The sequence below is a fragment of the Artemia sp. Qi Xiang Cuo genome, chromosome 2 (genome assembly GCF_049724085.1).
Source record: "Artemia sp. Qi Xiang Cuo chromosome 2, ASM4972408v1, whole genome shotgun sequence".
Classification (NCBI taxonomy): Eukaryota; Metazoa; Arthropoda; class Branchiopoda; order Anostraca; family Artemiidae; genus Artemia; species Artemia sp. Qi Xiang Cuo.
In genome coordinates this window covers 59,751,324-59,778,323 of record NC_142795.1, presented here as the reverse complement: position 1 = coordinate 59,778,323, position 27,000 = coordinate 59,751,324, and the positions used below count along the sequence as shown (strand labels likewise).

The window sequence follows — 27,000 nt, the reverse complement described above, 5'->3', positions numbered from 1 at the left end:
GCTGATTGCCCTCAATTCATTTAAAAACCTAATTTCTAGACCTTTCAGCTACTCTGAACAAAATGGCTATCTCAAAATTTTGATTAGATGTGTTTTGGGAATTGATGGGTGGGGGGGGGGCTTGCTGCCCTCCAATCACTTTTTACCTTTAAAAAAGGTCTTTTAATTTCCCATCGAATGAGCATTTATTGAGGTTTCTACGACAACAAATGGCCATCTCAAAATTTCTATCAGATGCATTTGGGAAAGAACAAGGTGTGTGTGTGTGTGTGGGCGGGGGGGGGGGGTATCCGCCCTCTGATCACTTTGAATCTTAAAAAGAGTATTATAAAATCTGATTACCAATGCAATGAGCCCCCTCTGAAGTTAAAACGACCACCCTTTTCATAAAAACCTTATATGCCCCAGGGCATAACTTACAATCCTTCCCCTGAGGGCTATGGGGGGGGGGGGGTAATCATCCTCAAAGACATAATTTCCGGACCTTTCAACTACACTGAACAAGATGGCAAATTTTTGATTGAAATGGTGGGCGTCGGAGGGGGGTTTGTTGCTCTCCAATCACTTTCGACTATTGAAAGGGGCACTAACCCCTTCAACTTCCAATCGAATGAACCTTTTTCGAAGTTTCTATGAAAACGAATGGTCATCTCAAAATTTCTATCAGATGTATCTCAGAAAAAATACGAAATGTGTATGAGGGGGGGGGGGGGGTTGTATCCACCCTCTGTTCACTCTGAATCTTAAAAGAGACTCTAGAACTTCTGATTACCAATCCAATGAGCCCCCTCTGAAATTTATACGACTACCCTTTCTATATAAACCTTATATGCCGCAAGGCATAATTTACAACCCTTGCCCTGAGGGCTATTGGGGGGGTGTCATTCCCAAATACATAATTTCTGGACTTTTCAACTACGTTGAACAAAATGACTATCTCAAAATTTTGATAGGATGTGTTTGGGGGAATGGTGGGCGTGGTAGGGGGGATTGTTGCGCTCCAATAAAGATAAAGATAAGATATTTATTTCAAAAAATGACTATCACAAGCCCCGAAGGGCCGAATTCGCATTTCGGGGTCATATAATAAAAAAAGACATAGAAATAGCACAACAACTAAAAAACTGGCTAAACAATGCCAAAAAACGACAATATCAGAAAGGCAAAGCCATTCATTAGTCTAAAAAACAAAAAGTGTCAAATGTAAGAAAGTTAAAAAGGCACAAACTAAAACAAAACCAAAAAAAAATTGAGATAAAAATAGTGTTAAAAAGGTTTAAAAGAGAGTATATAAAAAGGGCAGGAAACGGAAGAGCCAAACGAACACCAGCATGGGTATCACCAGTACAAAAAAAACAAAAAAAAAAAAAACTAGTGGTTTATTTGATCAGTAATGAAGGGGACAAAGGTTTTTTCATATCTGGAGGTTAAACAACGGATGGAGGACAAAATAGGGACTGGTTCAGAAACAGTACGTGGCAGACGGTGTCTGGATAGGGAGTATTTATTGGGGAAAATTTTTTCCGTGCAAGGATTTATTATTATATTTTTTGCAAAACGGAGGCACAACCTTCCTCTCCTGTGCTCAAGAGTTACCAGCTTGGCCTTTTTTAGAAGGAGTGAATATGGTACCAAATTTTCTTTAGAAATTAGTCTTAGGGTTCTTTTTTGAATAGATTCAATTTTATCTGATTCATCACGGGAGATGCCAGGATGCCAAACTGGACAAGCATATTCAAGATACGGGCGGACAAAGAAAGTATAAATCCTTAAAGAATGGGATGGGGGGATGTTAAATTTATTCAAGAGCTTAAGGAGAGACATGAACAAATTAGCTCTACGGACAATATCTTTCACGTGGAGATCCCACTTTAAATTAAAGGAAATTGTAACCCCGAGTAATTTAAAGGAAGACCACAGAAATATCGGGGGGATAGGGTCAAGGAATGCGGGAATAGATTTCAAGAAATTTATCGTCATTATATTTGACTTAGTGGAATTTACTTTCATATTTAGGTTCTTAGCTTCATCCGAAATGTGGGATAGAATTTCAAGGGGGTCACTTTTAATATTCCTGTGACATACTTCGAGGATCGACAAGTCATCCACGTATTTCCACCTTTGGGGGAAGTCATTACCAATATCGTTAATCATGACTAGAAATAAAAGTGGTCCCAACAAGGTTCCTTGAGGAATTCCACAATATATTGGGAGGGGGTTAGAGAAAATATTTTTGTATTTAACAACTTGGGATCTATTTGAAAGAAACGATATAACAATATTTACTAACAGAGGATCAAGTTTAAAGTTAACCAGTTGTGAACGAAATAGGATTGTATGGTCAACCAGGTCAAAAGTTTTTTGGAAATCAACTAAGACAAGGTTCAGCCAGACATTTGGTTTATCAAGGTTACTTACGATCGTATGCATTAAGTGCACAAGGTAATGGGTGATGGAAGTTTTCTTTAAGTTACCAAACTGCCGGGTGTCAATACGCGGACAAATTTTATCCTTAAGCCAGTCACAGAGGAAACCTTCATAAAGTTTGGAAAAAATAGAAGTGAGCGTAATGGGGCGAATGTTGGCGAAAGTCAGACTGTCGCATTTTTTAGGCACAGGTGTTATAAAACCTTGTTTCCAGCAACTTGGGAATTTGCCAAATTTTGTGATGTAGTTGAAAATATTTGATAAAGGCTCAGCAATTTTGTCGGAAAAGGCTTTAATTAAGTCAACTGGGATTTCCAGGGGACAAATACTTGATTTTCTAAACTTTAGAATTTTAATTATAAAATCAGAGGGAGAAATAAAGGAAAAGAAAGTATTGGGAGGAATAGTTGGACTTGAGCCAGTGTAAAGGGGAAAATTTGCACGATGGAAGCAAGGTACAAGTTCAGATCGTTGGCAGTCTTATTAGGGGGTTCAGGGAGATGAAAATCAATTTCGGAAGAACTTTTTCCGCATATTTCTTTAATTTTTCTCTATCATTGCTTGGGCTTGTTAGAATGTTGATCTTTGACTTTATTATTAAAATAATGAGAAGCTGCTTTTCTTAAATTTTTCTTTAGAAGCTTCCTTAGACCATTAGACTCAGTAATACGACCTGCTTGGAAAGAATGGATTTTTTTTCTTATAATTTTTTCAAAAGACTCAATAACATAAGATTTATCTGTAGAACATATTTTAAAAATTTTATCAGGAAAGTGGAATTCATAATTACTCCTCAATAGATTTTGGAGGGACAAAGCCATGTTGTCAACGTCATTTGTTTGATACACAGTGGACCAATTTTCAGTAGTAATCCAGGAGCCAAAATTGAAAAGTCCTGAGTCAGTGACAGGTCTATAAGCGGTTTCAGTTATAGAACACGACTGTTTAACTTGAGCCAGCGGAGATAGGAAAAGGCTAAAGTGGTAACTACCCCCTAGAGGGGGCAGAGTGGAGACGACTATTGAAAGGGGCACTAGCCCCTTCAATTTCCTATCGAATGAACCTTTTTCGAAGTTTCTACCACAACGAATGGCCATATCAAAATTTCTATCAGATGTATCTCAGAAAAAAATACGAAATGTGTAGGGGGGGGGGGATTGTATCCACCCTCCGATCACTCTGAATCGTAAAAGAGACTCTAGAACTTCTGATCAACAATCCAATGAGCCCCCTCCGAAATTTATACGACTACCCTTTCTATAAAAACCTTATATGCCCCAGGGCATAACTTACGACCCTTTCCCTGAGGGCTATAGGGGGGTTGTCCTTCTCAAATACATAATTTCTGGACTTTTCAACTACGTTGAACAAAATGGCTATCTCAAAATTTTGATAGGATGTGTTAGGGGGAATGGTGGGCGTGGTTGGGGGGGATTATTGCCCTCCCATCACTTTCGACTATTAAAAAGGGCACTAGCCGTTTTATTTTCAAATTGAATGAACCCTTTTTGAAGTTTCTACAAGTCCTTCTATATGAAGTGCCCTTGTCTAAGATAAAAAAAAGATATATTTTATATTATGATATATATATATATATATATATATATATATATATATATATATATATATATATATATATATATATATATATATATATATATATATATATATATATATATATATATATATATATATATATATATATATATATATATGTATATATATATATATATATATATATATATATATATATATATATATATATATATATATATATATATATATATATATATATATATATATATATATATATATATATATATATATATATATATATATATATATATATATATATATATATGTATATATGTATATATATATATATATATATATATATATATATATATATATATATATATATATATATATATATATATATATATATATATATATATATATATATATATATATATATATATATATATATATATATATATATATATATATATATATATATATATATATTTTTAGGGAGACTTATCATTCTTGACGTATTGTTATACAAATATTAAACTTGAGCGTTTTACTCGATTAACAATTTTAATGATTATTGATCAGCTCTTTAATCATTTTCTTCGTTGTTGGCGTCCCAAATTAATATTACTAATTTATCTTTTAGGAGTTGAAAGATGACATTCCAACACTATCTGCAACAGTACAAAGGATTGATTTGAACTTGCATGAATTGATTCCCAAATGTGATGGAAGTTTAACTGCAGATTTGACACGCCAAGTGTCTCTGGTGAAAAATAATTTCGAAAATCTCACAAATGAAATACAAAAGAAGTGTGAAAATTTGGAAGTTACCTTGGAGAATACAAAGTTAATTTCAGAAGGAATCAATACCCTGACAGCACCAGTAAACAGTATTTATGAAACTGTCGTTAGTTTGTGTGATTGTTCCATACGAAATACTAAGGAGTTAAATGACCAAGTCAAAACACTTAATGATATCAAATTGAAAGTTGATGGAATCTCTGAGGAATTGCCCCGTTTGGATAAATTGAAAGGTCAATTTTTGCCTGAACCGTGTAGGATGAAGGATGTTTGTGAAACGCTTCTGAGTCGATGGACGTATTGTACGGAGAGAGTTAAGGAACTAAACCACCTCAAGCATTTGCTACGATGTTATGACGATTTCAAAGGTAATTGCACTCTGTTTCTTTCTCTCTTTCTCCTCAACCCCTCCCCTTCTATCTCTCTTCTCTCTCTCCTCTTTCATTCGACTCTTCTTTCTTCAGAGAAAAAACATTTTATTTGCAAAATGCCAATTTATTTTTGACGTTATTTTTATGATGTAACTGCGAAAACGATAGAGAAAATAAAATACAAGAATCCATCGAACAACTGATTAAAAAGGTGATTTTTGTTGCTTTTTCATTGACGGCAAAGAAAATGGAAAATATTTCTCATACCCTCTTGAAACGTAATGCTAACTTAGACGTCATTTTTTTTATAATTGATCTTTTATTATTGAAATTCAAGTTAAAATAAAGACTAACATTCGAATGAACGGTTTTTCGGACCTACTTCTTATTACTAACATTCTACTTGTAATTAGAAAGGACTTTTTGAGGATTTCTGCGCATCAAAACTCCTTTTCGTCTCAGACATATGCTTTGATACCATTCATACCAATGTTTTATAATCCTCTTTAAACTCAATTTTAATTTTTTTTTTCAGGTACCAGCTTTCAATAAATTAAGATTCCGTTACGCATACTTCTTGGTCTTTTTAGATTGTATTTCCGGCTTTATGCCATTCCAGGTGAATGGAAATTTAGTAAAAAGAAGTGGAATTTGAAAAAAGATTAGCTTTTTGAACGAAGTAGTTTTTCAAAGTCTATCACTAACATTTAAAATTCTTGGTTGGGGTTATTAGTTTTGACTATTGAAATAAATTATGAGACCTTACAATGCCGAAAAAAAAAATTGTTTTTAGACACTAATATTTGGATTGTCACACATTTTAACATTTTTCGAAAGAACTTGCAGGGGAGGAGTCAGGGCCATATCCAGGATTTTTTTCGGGAGGGGTTTAACAAAAGGATTTTTATAGGGGGGAGGGTACACTAAAAACCTCAAAAACGCTTTTTTATATTAATTTTTTTTACGTTCTTACGAGTCGCACAAACATGTCGGGTGAGCTTAAAAACCCCTATCCCCCCGGATACGGACTTGGGAGGAGTTCTAACGTTTATCGAAATAATTGCTATGGAGGAATTACCTATGTTTGGCTCAACATGCCTAAAGCAATCATGCAAAGTTTCTTCCAAAATGTTTTGCATGCATTATAGCACCATACAAACCTAAAAATAAGCTGAAGAACCTAAAAATAAAAAAAGAGAAAAATCTATAGGATAGGACAATTCAATATTCGGATAACTTGTTTACCGAGTTCCTATCTATATAGCTTGTTTTAAGTTATTAATTTGGACTCATTGTTACTCGCGTGAAAGCTTTATGGCAAGGAAATGTCCATTCACAGTGGGATTTTACTAGCATCAAAGCTCGTCAAATTTCAAATTTTTAGAGTTCACTGAATTGACTGAATTCAGACTTGATTATTAAACAATTTAGCTTGGGCTAAATTGTTAGATAGGGCTAAAACCGAAGCTTAATCAATTTGATCTTGGTAAGGTGACGAATCAGAGTCTTTTTTCAGAAAATTTTAATTGGTTAGCATCTTTGAAATTACGATATAAAGTTTCGATATGATCATGTTTCGAACTACAAATAAAATCTAAATCCAGTTACAAAATGCGCTAATGCCGGATTTTAAAGTGGGCTAACTCCCAGTATTACCACGATCTCGTTGTGCACGGACCCCAAAAATTTTGATTAGAGAGCGGATGTCAGTAAGTCTGTAATTTTGAATATTTCTATTTCAGGCATTTCAGAAAAATATCACCTTCCTCTAGGTTCACACAGAAAAAATTGCACCTATCCAGCCTAGCCACCAACAAATATTCAGACAAAATCTATAAAGCAATGTCTGGTCATGGCTTTTCTGTTGCTATCCGGTAGAAAAAAACGCCAGAAAAATTGCATAGTTGTCTAGCAAAAGACCGGATTTTTTTTGTTTGATAAAATGCTTGACAAAGCAGTTGAGATGGCTTAAGGTGGCAATTAAACTTGAAAAAGTTGAATGTGTTCGAACATCTGTGTGATCCAAGAGTCAAACTTGCTTGTGGCACAAACGGTTAGACTTGCTATAAAATAGGTGTGAGAATAATACCATCATATCTCGATATATGTTTTTGTCTGCGGCTTTGTAGGTCTCTTCTTTGTATTAAATAAAAAACAAACAAGTTTTTTCAACTGAAAGCAAGGAAAAACCTTCAAACTTGAAATGAACAGAAATTATTGCGTATATAAAGGGGGTTGCCCCCTCCTCAACACCTCGCTCTTTACGCTAAAGTTTTAAAGTACTTTTAAAAAAGCGTCTTATTGTTCTTATTTAACGGCCCTTGTGTTTCAGGAATCATTCTTAAAGAATTGGGAAAAAATTCAAACTTTAACGTAAAAAGTGAGGTTTTGAGGAGGGGGCAACCCCTTTTATATACGTAATAATTGCTGTTCATTTTAAGTTTTAATATTGCTCCTTACTTTCAGTTGAAAAAAACTTGTCTTTTTTTATTTAATTTCCGATTATGTTTTAAATAGTGCCAAGAAATATGGCCCCACCTCCCCGGAGAAACCCCCTCCCCGCGGAAATATCCTTTGGACAATTAAACCCCGGTGAAAATTTACCCCGGACAATTACTCTTAACCACTCTGCTCGTAAAATTGAGACGGAAAAGAGAAAGCAAGACATATAAAGAGACCTTTGTATAAGAATTCTGGCAAATTCCCCCAGTGTATAATTTCTCCTGAGAAGCTTACTCCCTAGAAACTTCCCTCCTCATGGAAAATTTCCCCGTGTAAAAACTCCCAACAGAAAATTTGCCCCCCCCCACCCGAGAATGTATGCATACATCCCAATAACAAATACTATGCGCAAACAATGGGAAAATTTATAACTTTTCCCCTGGGGCTGTGGGGGGGGGGGGTCAGTTTACGCTGAATCTGATGGTGTGATTTTCATCAAGATCACTTGATTTTTAGGGGGTGTTTTCCTCTTTTTTCGAAAATCAGGAAATTTTTCTCAGGCTCGTAACCTCTGATGGGCAAGACTAAACTTAATGAAACTTATATATTTAAAACCAGCATAAAAAGGCAATTCTTTTGACAAATCTATTGGTGTCAAAATTCCGTTTTTTAGAGTTTGGGTCACTATTGAGCTGGGTAGCTCCTTATTTACAGTTCGTTACCACGAACTGTTTGATATTCACTGTCTTTGGCAAGTATTATTTACAAAACATGAGATGTTTTGTATTTTTTAATTTTAGTTCGACTTGCCCAAGAGAGTGACTGGCTCAGTAAGCTAGAGAGGAAATTGAAAAAACAAGTTGTGAACACAGGAGATGCGGAAGAACTATCAGAAGAACTTGATGATTTGGAAAACCTCATGAAAAACTATTGTAGTGACACCATTGAAAAAATGAAAACACTCGTTGATACTGTATGCGAAGCGAATTTTACTAAACACTTAATTGGCATAGAATTTTCCCAATTGAGTATTAGATGGCACAAAACAACAGAGGAGGTATGCATTCTTCTATTTATTACGTCCTGTCAGGGGTACGGTAAGTTTTTTTTTATGAACAAGGAATCAATCGAAAATGACGCTTCATTTTGAAATGACCTTAATTACTGACAAAATGGAATGTATGTCTTGAAATATTTTTGGGGTAATATTAGGATGTTTCCTAAATTATTTTCTGTTGTTGCTTTCTGTTTAATAAATGTTTCTTAGAAAAGTTTTGTCGCTTTCTAGATACTTTCTTCATAGCTTCTAAATTTTGTTTTTAGAATTCATTGGGGTACTTCTTCTTTTTAGTGCATTTGGTTATCAGGATGAATTTCTGGACATTTGTTTTTGGAAAAATTTGTTGCATGCACATTCTAAAATTTAAAAAAGAATAATTTTACTTTATGTCATATCTTTATATCATAACTGCACTTTTCGGCGGTATTTCATATTTTAGTAGCAAGTTGTAAATATTCATGGCATTTTAGAGGATATTCTTGGGAAACTTCGAGCCAAATAAATTTGACTAGATGTGCTACAATGCGAAGCAGAGAGGTGATTGGCTAAAATGAAATTGCAATTTCTGACGAATTGCTTTCAACATGTAATTAAAAAAAATCTAAAAAAATTCAATATATATTTCTTTTAATTTGACATATTTTATTCAAGTACAATGTTACATTAAGCTAATTTTAAATTCGATTTTTCCGAGGTCTACACGTAGATTCGGTTAATCTGAGCTTATTTACAAAATCAGTGAAATGGTACATGGATTTCCCATTCAAAGCCTCGTATAAAAAACAACAAACAAAATTAGATGATGTAACAGGAGAAACATACTTTTCAGCAAGATTTTCACCCCTCCCCTCCTCTCCCTTTTGTTATATATACGGATAATATATTCTTTTTTGTCATCTGTGTTTTTCAATGCCTTCTACTAAGAGAATGATAACGGTCTCTTCACTAATTTGTATAGATTCTGCAAGGAATTTGATTTTTTTTGGCTTCCCACTTGCGTCGGTGTAAGGATTTTTTTTGTTTATTCTTTTCGAGACAAAGAATTTATTCTATTTGAGGTATTCTTGCGTCGCTGAGCTGATCATTAAGAAAATAAAATGTGATGGATATTATAGTGCCAGTTGTTTTGTCTTGCTCTTTAATTACCTTTATTTTATATATCGTTCTAAAGGTCAGTTTACTTTGTTGTGTTTGGTTTTCAGTTGTCCTTTCCTCTCCTATTCTACGGTTCTTTAAGCTGCTGCGCAAAAATTCTCAAGGAATAAAAAGACTATATTATTCTATACGATGTTGATGGACGTAAGCTATTGTATTGCCGATGTGAAATCCTACCTTAGCCAAATTTTCTGTATGTTCAGGTGACAACGGTGCCTCTCCACGACAATCTCTGAAGAGCTTGCGGCCAAAGGTCTGCCAAAGATGCTCTTGTCGGCGTTGTATTCTTCTCTAGACACCGGCTAAATGTCGTTTTTTACGCTCTATCAGTTCTGATGCCGGGGGGGGGGGGCATTACCAGACATCACGCGGTAACCTACAATACCAACTAAACATACCATGTGGGTCCATTTGCGGCAATTTATGTTTGTTTCACGCCCGACCGCTGACCTTCCAGTCATACAGATTGAAAATTCTTGCACTATTCTATATTTCACAAGGCTTGACATGTACTCTGTTTGATATATATATATATATATATATATATATATATATATATATATATATATATATATATATATATATATATATATATATATATATATATATATATATATATATATATATATATATATATATATATATATATATATATATTCAGAATACTTTTTTTTCAGAAAACTTTTTATGGGCTCCGGCACCCTAAAACTCTTTTCCTGGCCAATACCACCTCTTATACCATATCCCCGCTTATGTTCAGCATAAAAAAAATAATCTATGTGGCTATTGCTTAGTCGCAGCTCTAAGACCTGCACGTCGTTCCAAAAAGAAGAAGGTTTTTTGAAAATCCAGATGCACCGAACAATAAATTTCTTGGTACACACGTGGTTTTACGTTGAGTAGCCAAATTATAAGCCTTAGCAGGCGAATACATTGTTGATAAACAAAATCGATCAATAACGGCGAGAACAGATTCGTTTATCAACAATTATGGAATTTATTATTATTGGAAATGACGATAATATTTTCAAAATCAATTGAACATTGTTTTACTATTGTCTATTAGACTCGTGTTTACTCTTGTAATTCTGACTGTTTTGTACAGCTTTTCAGTGTCTGATTGAGTTCTGAAAGTATCAGTTCTAAACAACAAAAAATTTGTAGTGCCCATAGGAGGGGAAAGGGGCAGATGATTATCTGTTAATTATCTGTATAATTCTAATGAAAGAACCTTTTAATGTCATATTTCAGGTAAGAGATTAGGCTAATAATAGACATAACAAACTTTATGGCAAAGTAGCTGTTTTTTCTCCTAAAATTGTAAGAACAAAAATAAATTTCCCCTGTGATTTTGTACCTTGAAATTTCCAGCTTAATTTGACAAACAAGTTTGATGAACAACGATTTCAGTTTTGGGTCGCTTTCATGTAAACTGTTGATCAACAAACTCTTTGTTTAACGTTAGAACGCGACTATTGATCAGCAACGTCCCGCTGGAACAAATAACTGATCAACAATATTGCCAGAAAAGGCCTTATATTAAAGCCTTATACTATATTGGAGCCAAATTTATCGAGGAAAAACTGTCAAGTCTAATTTCCGACTGCGGAACGACAAACCATTTAAAGAATGACTTTAAAAACATTTACACGCTGCTTAACAATTATTGCATTTGTTTATTCTATTTGGCTATTAGTAAAAAAAAGAAGGGTCATTTAAAGAAAATCTGTCCGGAGTAGTAGCCTAAAAAAAACAACAAAAAAACAAAAAAAACTGAGAGGCTATTCAATTTGAAAGGTTGTTAATTGGAAGAGAAAATTGCTTAGTGCTTCAAATAATACTCTGTTACAAGAGACAGGTATAATGTTTTTTTTTAATGTTTTTCCTTTTTATGATAATCGTGAGTTTATTGTGTCAGAGCTCTGTAAGCCTGACTTACTTCTTTGTTTTTAAATAGTAAGAAATTCTGTATTGTTCTTCTCTTTCTTTTGGTTGTAGGGAGGTAATGATTGTAGTATTTTTTTAATGGCTGCTTTTCTTTAGGCCAGACAAAGGATAATATACCTTGATAATTCAATCAAAGAAATTCAAGATTTTCAACAAGAGATTATGCAGCTTCAAGACTGGATTTTAGCCCTAGACTCTGATTTGACCACGGAATTACGCCATGATTTAACAAGTGAAGATGCACCTGGAGACAGTAAACGGTTCACAGTTGAATTGAGTCAGCAAGAGGCTACCCTCATGGAACTGGAAAAAAAGGTGACCTGTCACTCTAACAGCGATATTGTGCACAAATTTGGAGATCAGTTGAAGGAAATCAAGGTGAGGCTGTTTTTAGTATTACTTCTGTTTTGTCATTTTGAATTCTGAAGTGAAAAAGAAGCAATTATTCTGTTTTCAGCATAATGATGATTATTTTATTCTGGAAGTAGAACTTTTTTCGGTAGTTATTATAATAATTGTATGAAAAAGAAAGAAAGACCGATAAAGAACTTATCACAACCAGGGCTTTGTTCCAGAGGTTCTTCTAAGAAAAAAGATTTACCCCAGTGTCAGTCTATAAAAGCTTCATTTTACAACGTAATGCCTTTAGTTAGGTCACTGCACCGTCGACATTATCAACAGAAATGCCAAGTCTTTTCGTGATTTTGCTTAATTTCCGTTAAAGTGTGTTTTTCTTTGGCAAAAATATTAAGAGCTCATGGTGAAGCTTTTGCGAGTTTCTATATTGAATATGCCCTCATTAATTAAACCCTGAGAATATGTTTGTCTTAAGCTTCATTAGGTAACAATTGTTTAATTTGTGGCAACTATAATAGTTAATTACATAATTACGTTTAGTTACCTGTCAACAAGGAGTACCATTCCTTATCTCCAAGCATGGGCGCCCATAAGCTGAATTCCAGGGGGGGGGCAAACTTCGTCTAATTGCTACTTTTACTGCTATTTAATAGAAATCTCAGAAGAAAAATATAAAAATAAGGCAGCATCATTCATCCAGGGGGGGCAAGAGCCCCCCCCCCCTGCCCCCCCCATATGGGCGCCCATGTCTCCAAGTGCAAAAAAAATCGCAAAGGATTTTTTCTTTGCTATCTTAATATATTAAACACAATAATTGTATATCTATAAAAAAAGTTTTTGAAAATGGCACTATACTTTTTTTTCCGAAAATTTGCATAGTCTACTACCATTTTCTGGTATGAAAAACAAACGAACTAGATAGGTCACGACTTTGGGAAAACTAGTTCCCCCTCCGAGCCATATTAATGTTTTCATAAATCGTGTACTGAATAAAATTAGAGACCTCCTGAAGATTGAAAGCCTTGAGCGTAAGTTGGAGGAGTTTCAAAGCGCAATTTGTTTGTTGACATTTTCCTTAGCGTTAGAGCCCTTTTCATTTAGAGAGTCATTTTGAATGTCTATTAGACTATTCCGAGTTTCTTCATTAAGTGCAAACTTTGTTGCCAATAGTTTGATACTTGTGCGACGGCTAAAACCAATACAAAAATCGGAAAGTCTTTGGTGCTACACAATGTTGTCTAGGCAGGAACTATAAAAGTTCAGTATGGTTAGGGCCAGACCCCTCCTTCTTTGCCAAACAATTTATTTATTTATTTTTTTTAGTCCTAGAAGCAGTCTTGAAACTTTAGACTTAAGTTTCGCAATCCAATCTAGATTAGTTTTAAATATCATTGTCTTATCCGAAAAAAATACCGTCTCTGTTTTCAAGCTTTATTTCTATATTTATGTTTTGTACCTTTAAAAGTTTCATTAGGTAACAATTGCGTTTAATTTGTGGCAACTATAATCGTTAATTACATAATTACGTTTAGTTACCTGTCAACAAGGAGTACATTTTAAGCCAGATGTAGTCTTTTGACTACATCTTTGACTACGGTCTTTGACCTAACTTTTTCACGACAGTGAAGAGTAAATTTACGAAATATGTGAATATTCCGACTGTATGAGCATTAAGTTCTCAACAAATAGAAGAAAAACTAAAAAAAGAACAAAAAGTTGTTCATAGTAAAAATTTTGGGTAAAGATTAAAATAAGAAGCAAGATTAGAATAGGCTTAGCTTTATTAAAATATTTTTGCGAATTTGACAATATTGTGTAGATTGTCGAACAAAAGGTCATGCAAAAGGAAAAAAGATATTAATAACCAAGGTCATCGTGTTATCTTCAGGATCTAGAATGAAAATTAATTCTTCTTCTTGTTGTATTGATCTATAATAATTTTGAATTGCTAAGGACAACTATTCTTTTGGGAAATTATTGGAAATGTATTTTGGTTACCTGGAAATGCACTTAGTCATTTTGTTTTGCAAAAAGAAAAAAGAAAACTGGAAGTATGGTAGGATAGGCTGTTTCTGGCGGTCGCAACCTCGATGAGATTTATACTTCGTACATACTTTAGAGATTTTGCTCTTCAAGTGCACCGTTTTGAGAATGAAATCGATCCTTTTGCTAATCGTCTTTTTGAGAGATTAACTTTTGTAAATATAATTCCCCATTTTTTTGGTCATTTTCTAAAATTATGTCAAGTTTTATGTTTTGTCTCTCATTATACTTGGTCCCCCCAAGTTGAATTGACAAAAAGTTGGGTGCGATTAGTCATAACGTATGTCTGATGTGCCCAGGGTCAGGTTAAAAGCGTATGGCTGGACCTGTCAAATATTGATACCGTCTCAATGTAACTTTAAAAAAGAAATATTTTGTTGTCATTGCTGTCTCTAAAGTATATTGATTTTTAAATTTTTGAAAAGGATGTCGATACAGATCGATGCTTTTCCAGCCCACTATTCCATATATCACTTGAAAGGTTTTGTAATAGCTACAATACAGCAAGTTAGCTCTTTAGTGTAGGTTATACAACGGGCAAAGATGTGTGCGCTAATATTTGTTTTCATAAGCTTTTGAAACCCTGAATGGAAATACTAGGAAGTATTTGAAATTTCCATTAAACTTCATAGAACGCTTAGTATTCAATTCTTCAAGTAGCTCTTGTGCTTTTGTTAAAACCGGAACTGTCCAACCGTTCATTTCTTCTTTGGAAAACCTTGAGAACTGGTAAACCAGAAAGACTCTCTCAAAGCATAGAAATGGTAATACTTGTAAATGGTAAGAACATGTGTAATGATGCCACACCGGGAACTTGATTGCAGCGAAGAGCAAAGAATCGTCAAAGGTCGTAGTGTGTTTCAGAATTAGCTTTTATTTTCTCTCTTTGTCTAGAGTGAATATAATGATAGCCACCTCATTGGTGGTTTGCTATTCTTTTACCATTCTTGCTAGCATTGTTCATTTCATGCAGGTTATATTTTGATCAACCCAAAGTAATTTATGATAAACTTGCTCATTCCTTGCTTCCTTTGTTGTTAAGGAGATGGAATCTAAGCTTAGCTATGAATTTTGATTGTTTTTTTTTTATTTTGTTGCAGCAATGCCTTTCAGAAGTTTCAGTCAAGCTGAAACACTTCACAGATCCGCCTTTATTTGAACAAAGATTGGACCGATTAACCCGAATTCTTCGGGACTTTGAAAACAAGATGGCGTTCATTGAATTGGCATCTGATGATCCAGAAGCAATTGAAAGTCAGCTTTGTAACTGTCTAGTAAGTATTTGATATTACTTTGCGCTGGTTTCTTTCTGATTTGAGGTCTAAATTCCCTGTGCAATTTTTAGCGTCTTATTTTTCTGCTGTCCTGCAATTTAGATATATCCCCGGAGGATGACGATTTTGCTATCATTGCAAAGCTGAGACTGAGCTTTATCCATCTACCGAACTACATTTCGTAAATTAGTTGTACGTGGTTTTTGCTATAAATATGTGTCGAAAATTATTGAAAAACAAGGATATTTTTCCGATTTCTTCAGCAAATTTTGATCCTTTTCCAATAAAAAGTTTAAATAATATCATAATCCTGGCTCGGTGAATCGATAGATCTGAGACTAATGAATCTAGTAACATAAGTATATCGCCTTTTGATGCAAGTTACAGCTACAGGCTTGTCGCGAAATCATTTTGTCTCAGAGTCAAAATTTAAACCAACAAAAGAGAATCAATATCCGGGATAACATAGTGCATTTTATAATTATTTGGTTTCTGCATGAGTCAAATTCAAAATACTTTTAATGCTATATGCTTTATATCCTATAAATGTTATGCATGATTGAGATCATTAAGAAAAGTTTACACATCTGAATCTATCCTTCCTTACCATTTCAATGAGCTGGAACTTTAGGAGTATCAGGAGATAGAAAGGGAGTATCCTCTCTTTAGCCTTTTTTATGCATGTTAATCCTCATTTGTCGCAGCATTAATATGAGCATTTGTACAGCTGTTATGAAATTGAAGACAACATTAGTTGTTATTAGCAGTAGGTTCCACTTCTCGACAGACATATAGAAACGCATAATAAAGGAAACTAGTTTTTTCCAGTGATGAAGGATTTTTCCCGTCATTTTCCTAGTATTTATCAACAATATTTATGTAATGTGCCTTTTTTGCTGTTTTGACGAATTTGCCCCCCCCTTTCCCCAAGTATGTTCCCTTCCATGAATATAATGCGTATGTGCGTGCCTCTAACCAAGGGACAAAATAGAGTAGTTTGCTATCTTTTTTAGGAGATTTATGTCAACTCTTCAAAGTAAAGTGTTGCAGACACACAAGCTCTTCTTAATAATGAATTTATAGTATACAAGCAAAAGATCTGACTTTGCCGCCCCTTTTGTAGCAAAACCACAACAGCTTTTTGCGCTGACTCGAGCTCAAGGCCCTCAAAAACGGCTTCCGCTCTGCTCAAGTGATTCTTGGGCCTTTGTTCCTGCAAATGTGCCCTTGCTGCGCTGGCTACGGTCGGCGGCTTGTACCTTTAGGTTTTGCTTGACTTTGGATATTTTTTTCTGGAATTTCTTACAACCAGTCCGTGATTACTGTAGTTTACGACTATTTATCATGGTTCCAAGATTGTTCTACGAGGATATCACACTTGTAGGTTCTATAGTTGAGTTTTTTGTCCGAAACACATGCACAAGCATATATATTTGATGTTATGCATGTATAGCTTACCTGTGTATAGGCTAAGGAATGCTGAGAGACCCTGCATGTCGGATAATATGAAATAATGCTATCGAACTGTCAAATGAATAGATTTTCATTGTATGGATACTATATTTCAGGTGCTGAGCTTTCCTCTATAACTAACGTGCGGCTATGAAGGGCGTAAAAGTTTTTTCAATGGACCATTTCTACGTAAACTTAGGGTCCCACAAAATTCGAATACGTGGTCATGTAGCATTTCAGTAGCCGTAACCCGGAAACAACTGATTTGCCCGTCATTTCTGAGATGCAACATTTCAACATTAAGTTAAGTGGAAAACGCTTGACGGAAAACTTTCACGTCCTAGGGGTACATAGCCTGATAGTTTGAGAAACATATATGCTTTATGCATTTACTATGAGCATAAAAGTGAATAAAGTTAATGAACTTAAAGTGGTAAATTTTACTCTGTCCTAATTAAGTTTTTTAACTTTATTGATATTCCAATGTAAACTGATACTTACTTCTTTTGGCAATTTTCTTTTCTTTATAGTTTCGTTGAGTTATATCGTATGTCATTAGTCTGGGTAACAAAAACAAGATTAATTTTAACACAGTTAAATTACATACGTCTTCTGAAATAAGAAAAAAATTAATTTTTTTTTTCCGTTAGAAATTCTATGAAGAACTTCGAGAAGTAAAGTCAGAAGTTGAGGAAGTTCTTCGGGAAGGACGGAAGCTTGTTGACGAAAATGCTGTAGATGATGCAGAATTACTTACTCAGCACTTGGATTGTTTGAAGGCCCTGTATAACCAAGTAAGAACTGATTTTCAAGTATTAATTGATTTTAGCTGAAGTTTGCAATGACAAGGCCATCACAGAAACGGTAGTTAGGGACATATCATGTATATATGTAATAAATGTGATTGTTTTTATTCCAAATCGCGTAAATAGACTTGACCACCGCTTTAGATCTTTACTTGGCTCTAGTAGGGTAAATCTAATAATTTCTACCAAATTGACACCAAACATGTAATTATCAATATGGATTGCGAAACTAGGTGCTGTTCAAACAGTTCGGGGTAACGAACTGTAATTAAGGAGCGAACCGCCTCAATACTAGAGATTATTTAATTGTCTTTCAGAATTCAGATACAAAAAATAAACTGTTTTATGACACTAGCCTACTCAAAGACCCACCTTCTATAAATCAAATCCTAGCTAAATTTGCTATTGAAGGCCATCTCATTAGATGGAACACCACTACCGATTAACGCGTCTTTTATCCTGAACGGTCAACATCAAACTTCAGCCTTTTGGCAAGTCTTGAAGTCCCACCTGAGACTGAGTGCTTACCTAATCCTGTTACAACCTCAGACTTCAAGACGCACGATTCTTCTTCGGTAAGCACAAATGTTCTTGGTCCTACCTACTTCAAGAATAGAACATCAAGTTTAATTGGATATTCCTTCAAAAGCTTTGCAGCAAAGAAGGATTTAGCACTCTTTTTACCCGCAAGTCCAACTAAAACAAAATCACCAACTTTTATTGGCTTGTTTCCCACATCTTCCTTATCTTCTCCTAGCTTAAGACTTTCCTCACTCATCGTCAAGCTTCATCTCAACATTATCAGACTCACTTTCACTCTGAGGAACAATAGCTTGCTTGGTTCTTACAATTTAGCTTTCTTTACGCTCTTCTCCTGGATTTTCTGTTCTTTTTTCCTCTTTTCTTTAGCTTCCAGTTCCTTTTCCTGGCGGATTCTTTCTTTCACTGGGGTATCAGTCAAAATTTCGGTAGTCTTTTTTTTCACCGCATGTCTGATTTTTTCTTCTTGGAGAACTTTCCAGAAATGGAGACACATCAACTAGTTTAGAGAAGCTTTTTTCAGCTTGTTCATGTAAAGGGATTCCTGAGAGAGATTGGTTATCGTTCTCATGGCTGGTGGGCAGATTAGCCCCATCATCGTCAGCAGAAGAAGCAATGGGTAATGGAGGTTCCATGGCACCGTGGTTCGAAGTTGACGATCAATCAGAGAAATATAAACTGAGGAACTCGTGATCTCTGAAAATATTGGGATTGAAAGGGAAAGTGCCGGTGCAGTGAAAACTGCTGATTATGTTTTCTGGGGTTTGGGATAAGCTTTTCCAGAAAGCTCAGAGATGTTATACTTTGAGATATTTTCGCATTTATGCTCTGTCAAAAAAGTCGCAGATTCCCTGTCGTAGAAACCCTTCAAACGAAACATAACTGACGTGTCAAGAGGTTGTAGCTTATGCGTTGTACGAGGCCGAACGGTGAGCATGGCAACTCCATTTTCTTTGGCTATGTAAAACAATTCACTGCTATAACGACTAATGTGATTGTCAAGTATTAGAAGCACAGGATTAGCCTTACTCGGTCTTGTATGATTGATAACATGGTTCATCCAAACGAGAAATAGTTCATTGCACGTCCAACCAGAAGCCATTTCTGACCCATGAGCAATGGTGCCTGGCGGCGCTCCTTTCAGTAAAATTTCTGGGCAATTCTTACGAGGAAAAATGAGCATAGGAGGGACGCAATTACCCATGGCACTGACGCAAACACACATAGTCATATACTGCCCTCTTTCTGCTGACGTTACCTTGCCAACCTGTTTCTGTCCTTTAGCTGCAACAATTTTCCCTGGCTTGTGGACTGTTGATAGTCTAGTTTCTTCTACATTCCAAATGTTTTGCGCGGTAAATTTGTAGCGCTAGTACACATCACCAAGATTTTCAAAAAATCCCCAACTGTCGCACAATTGAAAGCAGTTGCACGGCCGAGACTGGTTGCTACAGGCGCTCTTACAGTAAGATGTGGGTGTCTTGCCATAAAACCACTGTACCTATCTTCACCTGCATCATTTTTATTGTCACTGCTTGTCCATGAATTTGGTATCGTATTCCTTTTGCAAGAGAATGCCTGCAAGCAAGAGGTTTGATCCAACCATACTGAATCTTCCAGGCTGAAGTATATGGGATTGTCGTTTCTTCATGGAGTGTATCTAACAAAAGTGTATGAAGTAAATATCAATGAAGTTTGTTGCTTAGCTTTCCAGATTTGCCAGTCCTAGAGTGGCGAACCAGGGCTGGTTTTTGTGGCGAACCTGGGCTTTTTCTGTCTTCAGAAAAAAGTCAGCACTTTCAAGTTATTATCGTAGATGGCAGTAAATGTCTATCACTAATAGTTTACTAAGTTTCAGACGTTTCTATCGACACAAAAAGTTCTCTCTTACCTTTATGTTAGAGACCAACTTTTTCATTTTCCTTTAACACAAAAATTTACTTTTCAAGTCCTAAAAATCAACTTACCATACAAAACCTGGAAAACGGGGCTCAACTTATAGTTGGATACATCCAAACTTTCGCTACTAGATGGCAACTTAAACGCTAAATTATGGGAATTTTTCCATTGATGGCTCCCTAGTTAAATGCAAATGACGAACATGGGCTGTGGCCAACCTGAGCCGGTCTCCCCTAACCGAAATTCTAAAAAACGGAAATTCTAATTTTGATACCAATAGATACATCAAAAGAATCAGATTTTAATGTTGATTTCAAATATATAAGTTTCATCAAGTTTAGTCTTACCCATCAATAGTTACGGGCCTGAGAAAATTTTTTTGCTTTTCGAAAAAAGGGGAAAACACCCTCTAAAAGTTTTAGATCCTTAATGAAAATTACAACATCAAGTTCAGCGTACCAGAGAACCCTACTGTAGAGGTTTCAAGCTCCTATCTGCAAAAATGTGGAATTTTGTGTTTTTTGCCAGAAGATAGATCATGGAAGCGTGTTCATTTGTTTTTTTTTTTTGTTTTTTTTTTCTCCAGGGGTGATCATATCGATCCAGTGCTCCTAGAATATCGTGGGAGGGCTCATTCGAATGGAAATTAAAAGTTCTAATGCCCTTTTTAAGTGACGAAAAAAAATGAAGGGCAACTAGGCCCCCTCCCACGCTCATTTTTTTCCCAAGCATTGGTTATAGGAAAGTATACAGACCTTTTCAGGGGGGATTTTTTCTGGTAGTGGGGGGGGGGGTGGTTCGGGGGTTATGTGGGAGGATCTTTCCATGGAGGAAATTTTCATGGGGGAAGGGACATTGCTATGAAGGGGGAACCGGATTTCTCAGCATTATTTAAAAATACGATCAGAAATTCAATTAAAAAAAAAGGTCTTTCAACTGAAAGTAAGGAGCAACATCAAAACTTAAAACGAACAGAAATTATTACATATATGATTGGGTTCTCCCCCTAGTCAGTACCTCGCTCTTTAATCCAAACATTTTTTAGCACTTTCATAAGAGCTATTTATTCTAATTAACGACCTTTGTGATTAAGGGGGCTCATTTTTAAAGAATTGGAACAAAATTCGAACTTTAGCGTAAAGAGCGGGGTAGTGACTAGGGAGCGAACCCCATAATATACGTATTAAAAATATATAAATATAGAAGTTCGTTACGTAAGTTAATTCGGAAGTTAAGTATATTTATTACTAAAAAAAACGTTCGTAAATAAAATTAAACATTTTTTGTGAAAGCCATTTAACCAAATAAAAGTAAAATTAATATGCACATTTTGTATTAATTATTCATGTACGGTAAGCCAAAATCAAAACCTACATTAATTCAAAAACGTTCAAAAATTGAATAAAAAAAACAAGTTTTTTTTAACAGAAAGTAAGGAGCGACATTAAAACTTAAAACAAACAGAAATTATTCCGTATATGAAAGGGGCTGTCCCCTCATCAACGCATCGCTCTTTACGCTAAAGTTTGATTCTTTGAGTCAAACTTTAGCATTGAGGAGTGTTGGTTAAAATTCTGGTTAAAAATTCAAATTCTGCTTAAAAATCGCATTTTCACTGTGTTAAAATCTTTGTGTAAATAGTGGTGTCTCTAAATTAAAAATTAAATTGCTTCTGAAGTCTCTAGCTAGAGCTTGTACCTATTAATCTTGTTTTGTCATCATTTTAGAGCGAAATTATTTTTAGAAATCTGCTTTTAGAAATTTTAGCGTTTTAAATTAAAATAGAATTGCTTTAGGAACCACTGTGGCAGAGTTGGTGCCTGATAATTACGTTTTTTTTACCCTCTAATAGGGAAATTGTTTTAGAGTCTATTCATGTAAAGCTTCTTTTGAGATTTTTTTTCCCTTGGTTTTCTCACAAATAAAGTGTTTGTCAAGTTTATTTTTACCGTCTAAGTATGTTACTTAGTCAATAATTTTTCTAAATGGTATTATTTGCTCTAGTGTTTGATAGAGTTCTTTCAAGTTAGCTACTATAGGTAGTATTAATTTAAACTAGAAAATGCTATTTTTTTAGTTTCATTTTAAAGCTGTAGCGATATGAAAAGACGAATGCTGATAAAAAAGCAATAATGCTTTCTTAGGTATATTCTGCTGTAATTACTTTAAAAGAAGTATCTTTTTTTCACGCTGTATCCATCTTAGTAATACCATGAAGTTAAGGCCCTCGGTGTTTTGTCACGGTTGAAAAAAGTTTGGAGGAATAGGATGATAAGTCAATGGACCTGATTAAGAAATATAAAATTCATGCATTTCATAAAAATCATCTTATATTTTCTTTAAAAGGTAAATGCTTTTTTTAGTGTCGTTTTGCGGGATATTTAGTGTTATTTTCGAATTGAAATGAGTTGAAAAATTTATCTAATAGAGCATAATCTTGGGTGATACGTTCTTCGAATGTCAAGGCTTTACTAGGAAGAGACAGAAATAGTTCAATTCTTACAAAGTTCAATTTTAGTTTCAGTTATAATAAAACAATGTTGTTTTTTATGCTGTAAGTTATCTACGTCAATATATTAATTTCACTTCAATAGATCCACTTCATAGATTGAATTTCACTTCATAGATTCACCTTCACAGTAGATCAATTGATTCCACATTATCAACTTCTATGTTTATCTGCATTGTCCTATCCGTGTTATGTACGTTTTGTTCTTTTTCAATCATGCAGTATCTGCTTTCCTTTCAAATCCCAGGTCTCCTCACTCCTATAGTATACTTTTGGTATTTTTCTGTAGGATATCAGTATTTTATCTTTTTTAAGCTTGGGGAGGAAGTAGCTACGGCCAGATCTAATTTAGAAGAAGCGAGCAGTCTCAGTGTTAGACTTCAGTCGGATTTCGATGTTATGACTACCTTATTGACTGAAATTGAGGACGGACTCAATCAACGTGAGTCAAACACCCTTGTTAACAACTTTGAAGAAGAGATGTCTTTCTGCAAGGTAAGAAATAAACCATTGCTCATAAATGAGGGTTGAATTATTTTGTTCCACATTTTAGGGTTTTAAAAAGTTACTAAAGTTACTAGGGTTTTAAAAAGTTACTAAAGTTACTAGGATTTTAAAAAGTTACTAAAGTTACTAGGGTTTTAAAAAGTTACTAAAGTTACTAGGGTTTTAAAAAGTTACTAAAGATACTAGGCTTTAAAAAGTTACTAGTTCAAAACTGCATTGACCTCCCATTAAAATGGTCAATGATAAGAGTTGTAAATTATCCGATTATTAAATGTTTTAAACACCAATAGATACTAGACTTGCTAGTTATTGGCAGACCTTGCCCCGTAAAGCGTTGCAACGATTGTGATGCCCGGATCACAGCTGAAGAGCAGCATATGCGACTATAGCTCGCTGGAACCAACTTCCATATTCAGTTTCACGCTTCCCTTTGTCTTGGAATCGGATAACTTCAGAAATAAGTTGTGTGTGCACGAGGTAACTTGCTGGAAAAAATTTCCTTAACTTTCTGGGTAACTTTCTTAACTTCTTGTTTTACGGATGTAAAGACTTGCCTTAACAAATTGAAAAAAAAGAACTAAAAACTCATATGGCACTTGCTTTTAGCAGGCAACACGTGCTGGTCTCTACCAAATTTAATTGATATCCAATAAAACCCGATGAACATAGGTAACCAGAATGTAGCACTTTCATTACAGAGGTTTGATCGAGCGCAGGCCCCCGAAAAAATAGGTGTAACTGTTTACCGGTTTTGTTTGAACAGATTCCCCTAGTTCGCCTATTAATTAGGCTGATACCAAGAAAATTTAATCCCCCCCCCGACTACAAAGAGGTTAGCTCAGGTGCGTACCACAAAAAGCTACAACCATGAGTTTAGCTCTTACTTCCCTCCACTTTGGCTGGGATTAGACGCACCCTTCTAGGTATTGTCATGACAAGAATTCTGATAGATCCTGGTCTCTGAAAAGGTATACCTGTGGATTTTGACTGTCTCTCCTGAAAATTTTCTTTGGTGGATGTTCTAATGACTAGAGTTTAGGGACCCTCTCCCACTACGCAAATGGAATCGAGGTTGAATAAGACCCAATGCGGAACTGCTTGTCTCCTTAAAATTTTGCTGAAAACTGACCACTTATTCCGGTATATGCCCTAATTTTAAGTATTTAGGCCTCCTCCCCTTGCCTCACACAAATAGAATTGGGACCGAACCCTGAATTAGGCAAAAGTAGTGCATTAGTGTGTTTCAGCCAAGTTTGATTTATATCTCGTATTACTTGGTATGATAACCATCTTGATTACTCCCCCCCCCCCTCCTTTGAAAGGTCAGGCCATTTAAGTATCCCTAAGAGGCACAATTATGACGCTTACGCTCACTATCTACCAATTTTTTTTGACTGAGGTCCGGCAAATTATTCTGGTAGATATTCAAAGGCCAATGTCACTTTTTGTTCATTCAGGCCTGCGAAAATCTATAAATTTGTGCTGGGCCTCCCTATTGCATCTACCAAATACATATTTTTTTTTTAGAGAATTCCCAGTCGATTAACCAGTTTCATCTATCCCTAATTTGAAATAGCGAAGAATAGAGAAACACAGAAACGTGTTTTTGACATGCCGCTGACATTCTTCCTCGAGACTCAAGCGATTGTAATTGTGGCTTCTTGTAAATATGTCTTTTTCAAATGGGCCTCCAATAAGTTAGTTAGTTAGTTGAATAATGAAAACACTGGCCATCACTTCCCAACATGCTTGGTAGAGGTGCTACAGTCCCTTCTATTAAATTTCCTGATGACAGCAGTTTAGGGACCCCTCACCTCAAGAGGCTAGTCTATGTATGGACAGCCAAAAGGTACAATCAGAACGCTGATTTTAATTTTCAACCAATCTTGGTCGAGATCTAATAGCCTTTTGGTAGATGTGCAAATAACAATATTCTGGAAAATGCCCATCCCCTTTTCTTCTCCCTGAATATGCATCAGATCACAACCGGATTTAGTTTTTTTTTTTTTATCATATGCAAATGGAATTTCAGAAAATATGACATGAATCGTAAATTTCAATGTAAAAAAAAAGGTGTTTTGATTTTAAAATTTACTTTTCCAGACTTATTTTTTCGAAACTTAGTAGGGATAAAAAATTTCGATTTCAGGTGTCGAAAGATTGTGTCGAACTCAAAGGTGTCAAACTCAAAGGTGTCGAACTTAAAGATTTAAACTAATCTGACATTATTTAATCTCTAAGAAGTTTACTTTCGGAGCTAAGACGATCTTAATTTTTTTCCTTTTAATACTATCCCACAGGTTATGAGGAAGATTATTTTTTCTAGGAATTTTCTGAAATTTCTCAAGCTGCGGAAAAACTTTTCTCCTCCGTGATCATTATATTTGTAAAATACCTATGAATTTTTACCATTCTCAAGCTATACACGTGCTGCTGAAGAAGAAGAAAAAAAACCGAAGCATTAATGATGCTTCGCAGGACTACAAAAGTTCAACTTTTGGCTATTGTTTTTTTTCAACTTGTTTTCAATGATTATGAAGCTCCGCTTTTGCTTTAACTGATGCAAGCTATTGACTTCACTAGTTTGTTGACGTATGTGGGTAGCATTTTAAATGGCTTGATTAGTATTTGTAAATGGCTTAGAATACCTGTAAACTAAGTTTCGAGGATTTTTTGTAAACTAAATTTATAATGTTCTTGAAACCTGTTGTTTTATAAAAGAAAAAAACAAAGTCAAAAATAGAAAGAGAAATAGCTAAAATTAGAAGGTTTAACAGCATTTATCTACTTCGAAGCGCACCACTTTTGTTAGTTATAGCTAAAAGTTAGCCTACATCAAACATTGATTATTTATAGTGACTTCTCCGTCTCTTCCGGCTGTCTTGGCTTTCAGCTTTTAGCTCTGTAGTTGTTGCAGTAGAGCTGTCCAGCCAAAGGTATGGGTGGCCTTCACATATAACTGATTTCGGCTTGTAGCAATTTTGGTAAGTCCATTTAGACGTCCTGGCAACCATGGCAGCACAATTTCCTTGTTTCTCTGCATTACTTGCCCAGTTGAAATATGTAGGTGGCTCATCTATCACTGAATCGTATCCTAGTAAGAGAAAATCAATCTTTATCAACTTTGGATAGTACCCTTTGGTCGCTTCGTTATGATAAAAAAAAGAAACAGAAGACAAAAGAAGAGGGGGGGGGGCGTACACAGGAATTTACACGGGTGAGCTCTGGGTCCAAAAACCGGCCCTAAAGCAAACAAATGATAGGAAAATTCATGAAAACATTAAAAACATGAGATTTCCGGAGGGGGGGGAGGGGAACCCCCTGTGCACTTGCTTAAAGATGATGTGTATTTGTTTCGATTTTACACTTTGTCAAATGTTAACCATATTTTATGTCATGAAGTATTGGCTGTGGCTTTGGTCATATCAAACTGTAAGTAGGGAGCGACCCGGTTCAATAATAACCGAAACTCTAAAAAACAGAATTTTCATACCAATAGATATATCAAAAGAGTTGGATTTTGATGCTGATTTTAAATATATAAGTTTTATTAAGTTATTTTTTATACCCATCAAAGGTTACGAGCCTGAGAAAATTTGCCTTATTTTCGAACAAAGGGATAAAACCCCCATAAAATTCATAGAATCTTAACGAAAAGCACACCATCAGATTCAGCGTATCAGAGAACCCTACTGTAGAGGTTTTAAGCCCCTGTCTTTAAAAATGCTGAATTTTGTACTTTTTGCCAGAAGAAAGATAACGGATGCGTGTTTTTTTTTCTCCAGGGGTGATCTTATAGACCCAGTGGACCTAGAACTTCGGGAGAGGGCTATTTCTAACGGAAATTAAAAGTTCTAGTGTCCTTTTTAAGTGA

General features: G+C 35.1%; 2 protein-coding genes across 5 annotated transcripts in view; one reads left to right on the top strand and one right to left on the bottom strand.

Annotated features, from left to right (window-relative positions):
* Positions 1-27,000, top strand: part of LOC148955446 (dystrophin, isoforms A/C/F/G/H-like) — a 504,509-nt gene that overhangs the window by 97,371 nt on the left and 380,138 nt on the right. For all 4 annotated transcript variants that reach the window (XM_089102277.1, XM_089102283.1, XM_089102291.1 and 1 more), the window contains 6 exons: positions 4,607-5,132; positions 8,378-8,634; positions 11,836-12,117; positions 15,240-15,413; positions 17,516-17,659; positions 22,935-23,114. In XM_089102277.1, the coding sequence (XP_088958403.1) occupies positions 4,607-5,132; positions 8,378-8,634; positions 11,836-12,117; positions 15,240-15,413; positions 17,516-17,659; positions 22,935-23,114 (1,563 nt within the window). The remainder of the gene's footprint in view (positions 1-4,606; positions 5,133-8,377; positions 8,635-11,835; positions 12,118-15,239; positions 15,414-17,515; positions 17,660-22,934; positions 23,115-27,000) is intronic.
* Positions 25,781-27,000, bottom strand: part of LOC148955447 (uncharacterized) — a 45,414-nt gene continuing 44,194 nt past the window's right edge. Inside the window, exon 4 of the mRNA XM_089102302.1 lies at positions 25,781-26,220. Coding sequence (XP_088958428.1) covers positions 25,973-26,220 — 248 coding nt within the window. The 3' untranslated portion in view covers positions 25,781-25,972. The remainder of the gene's footprint in view (positions 26,221-27,000) is intronic.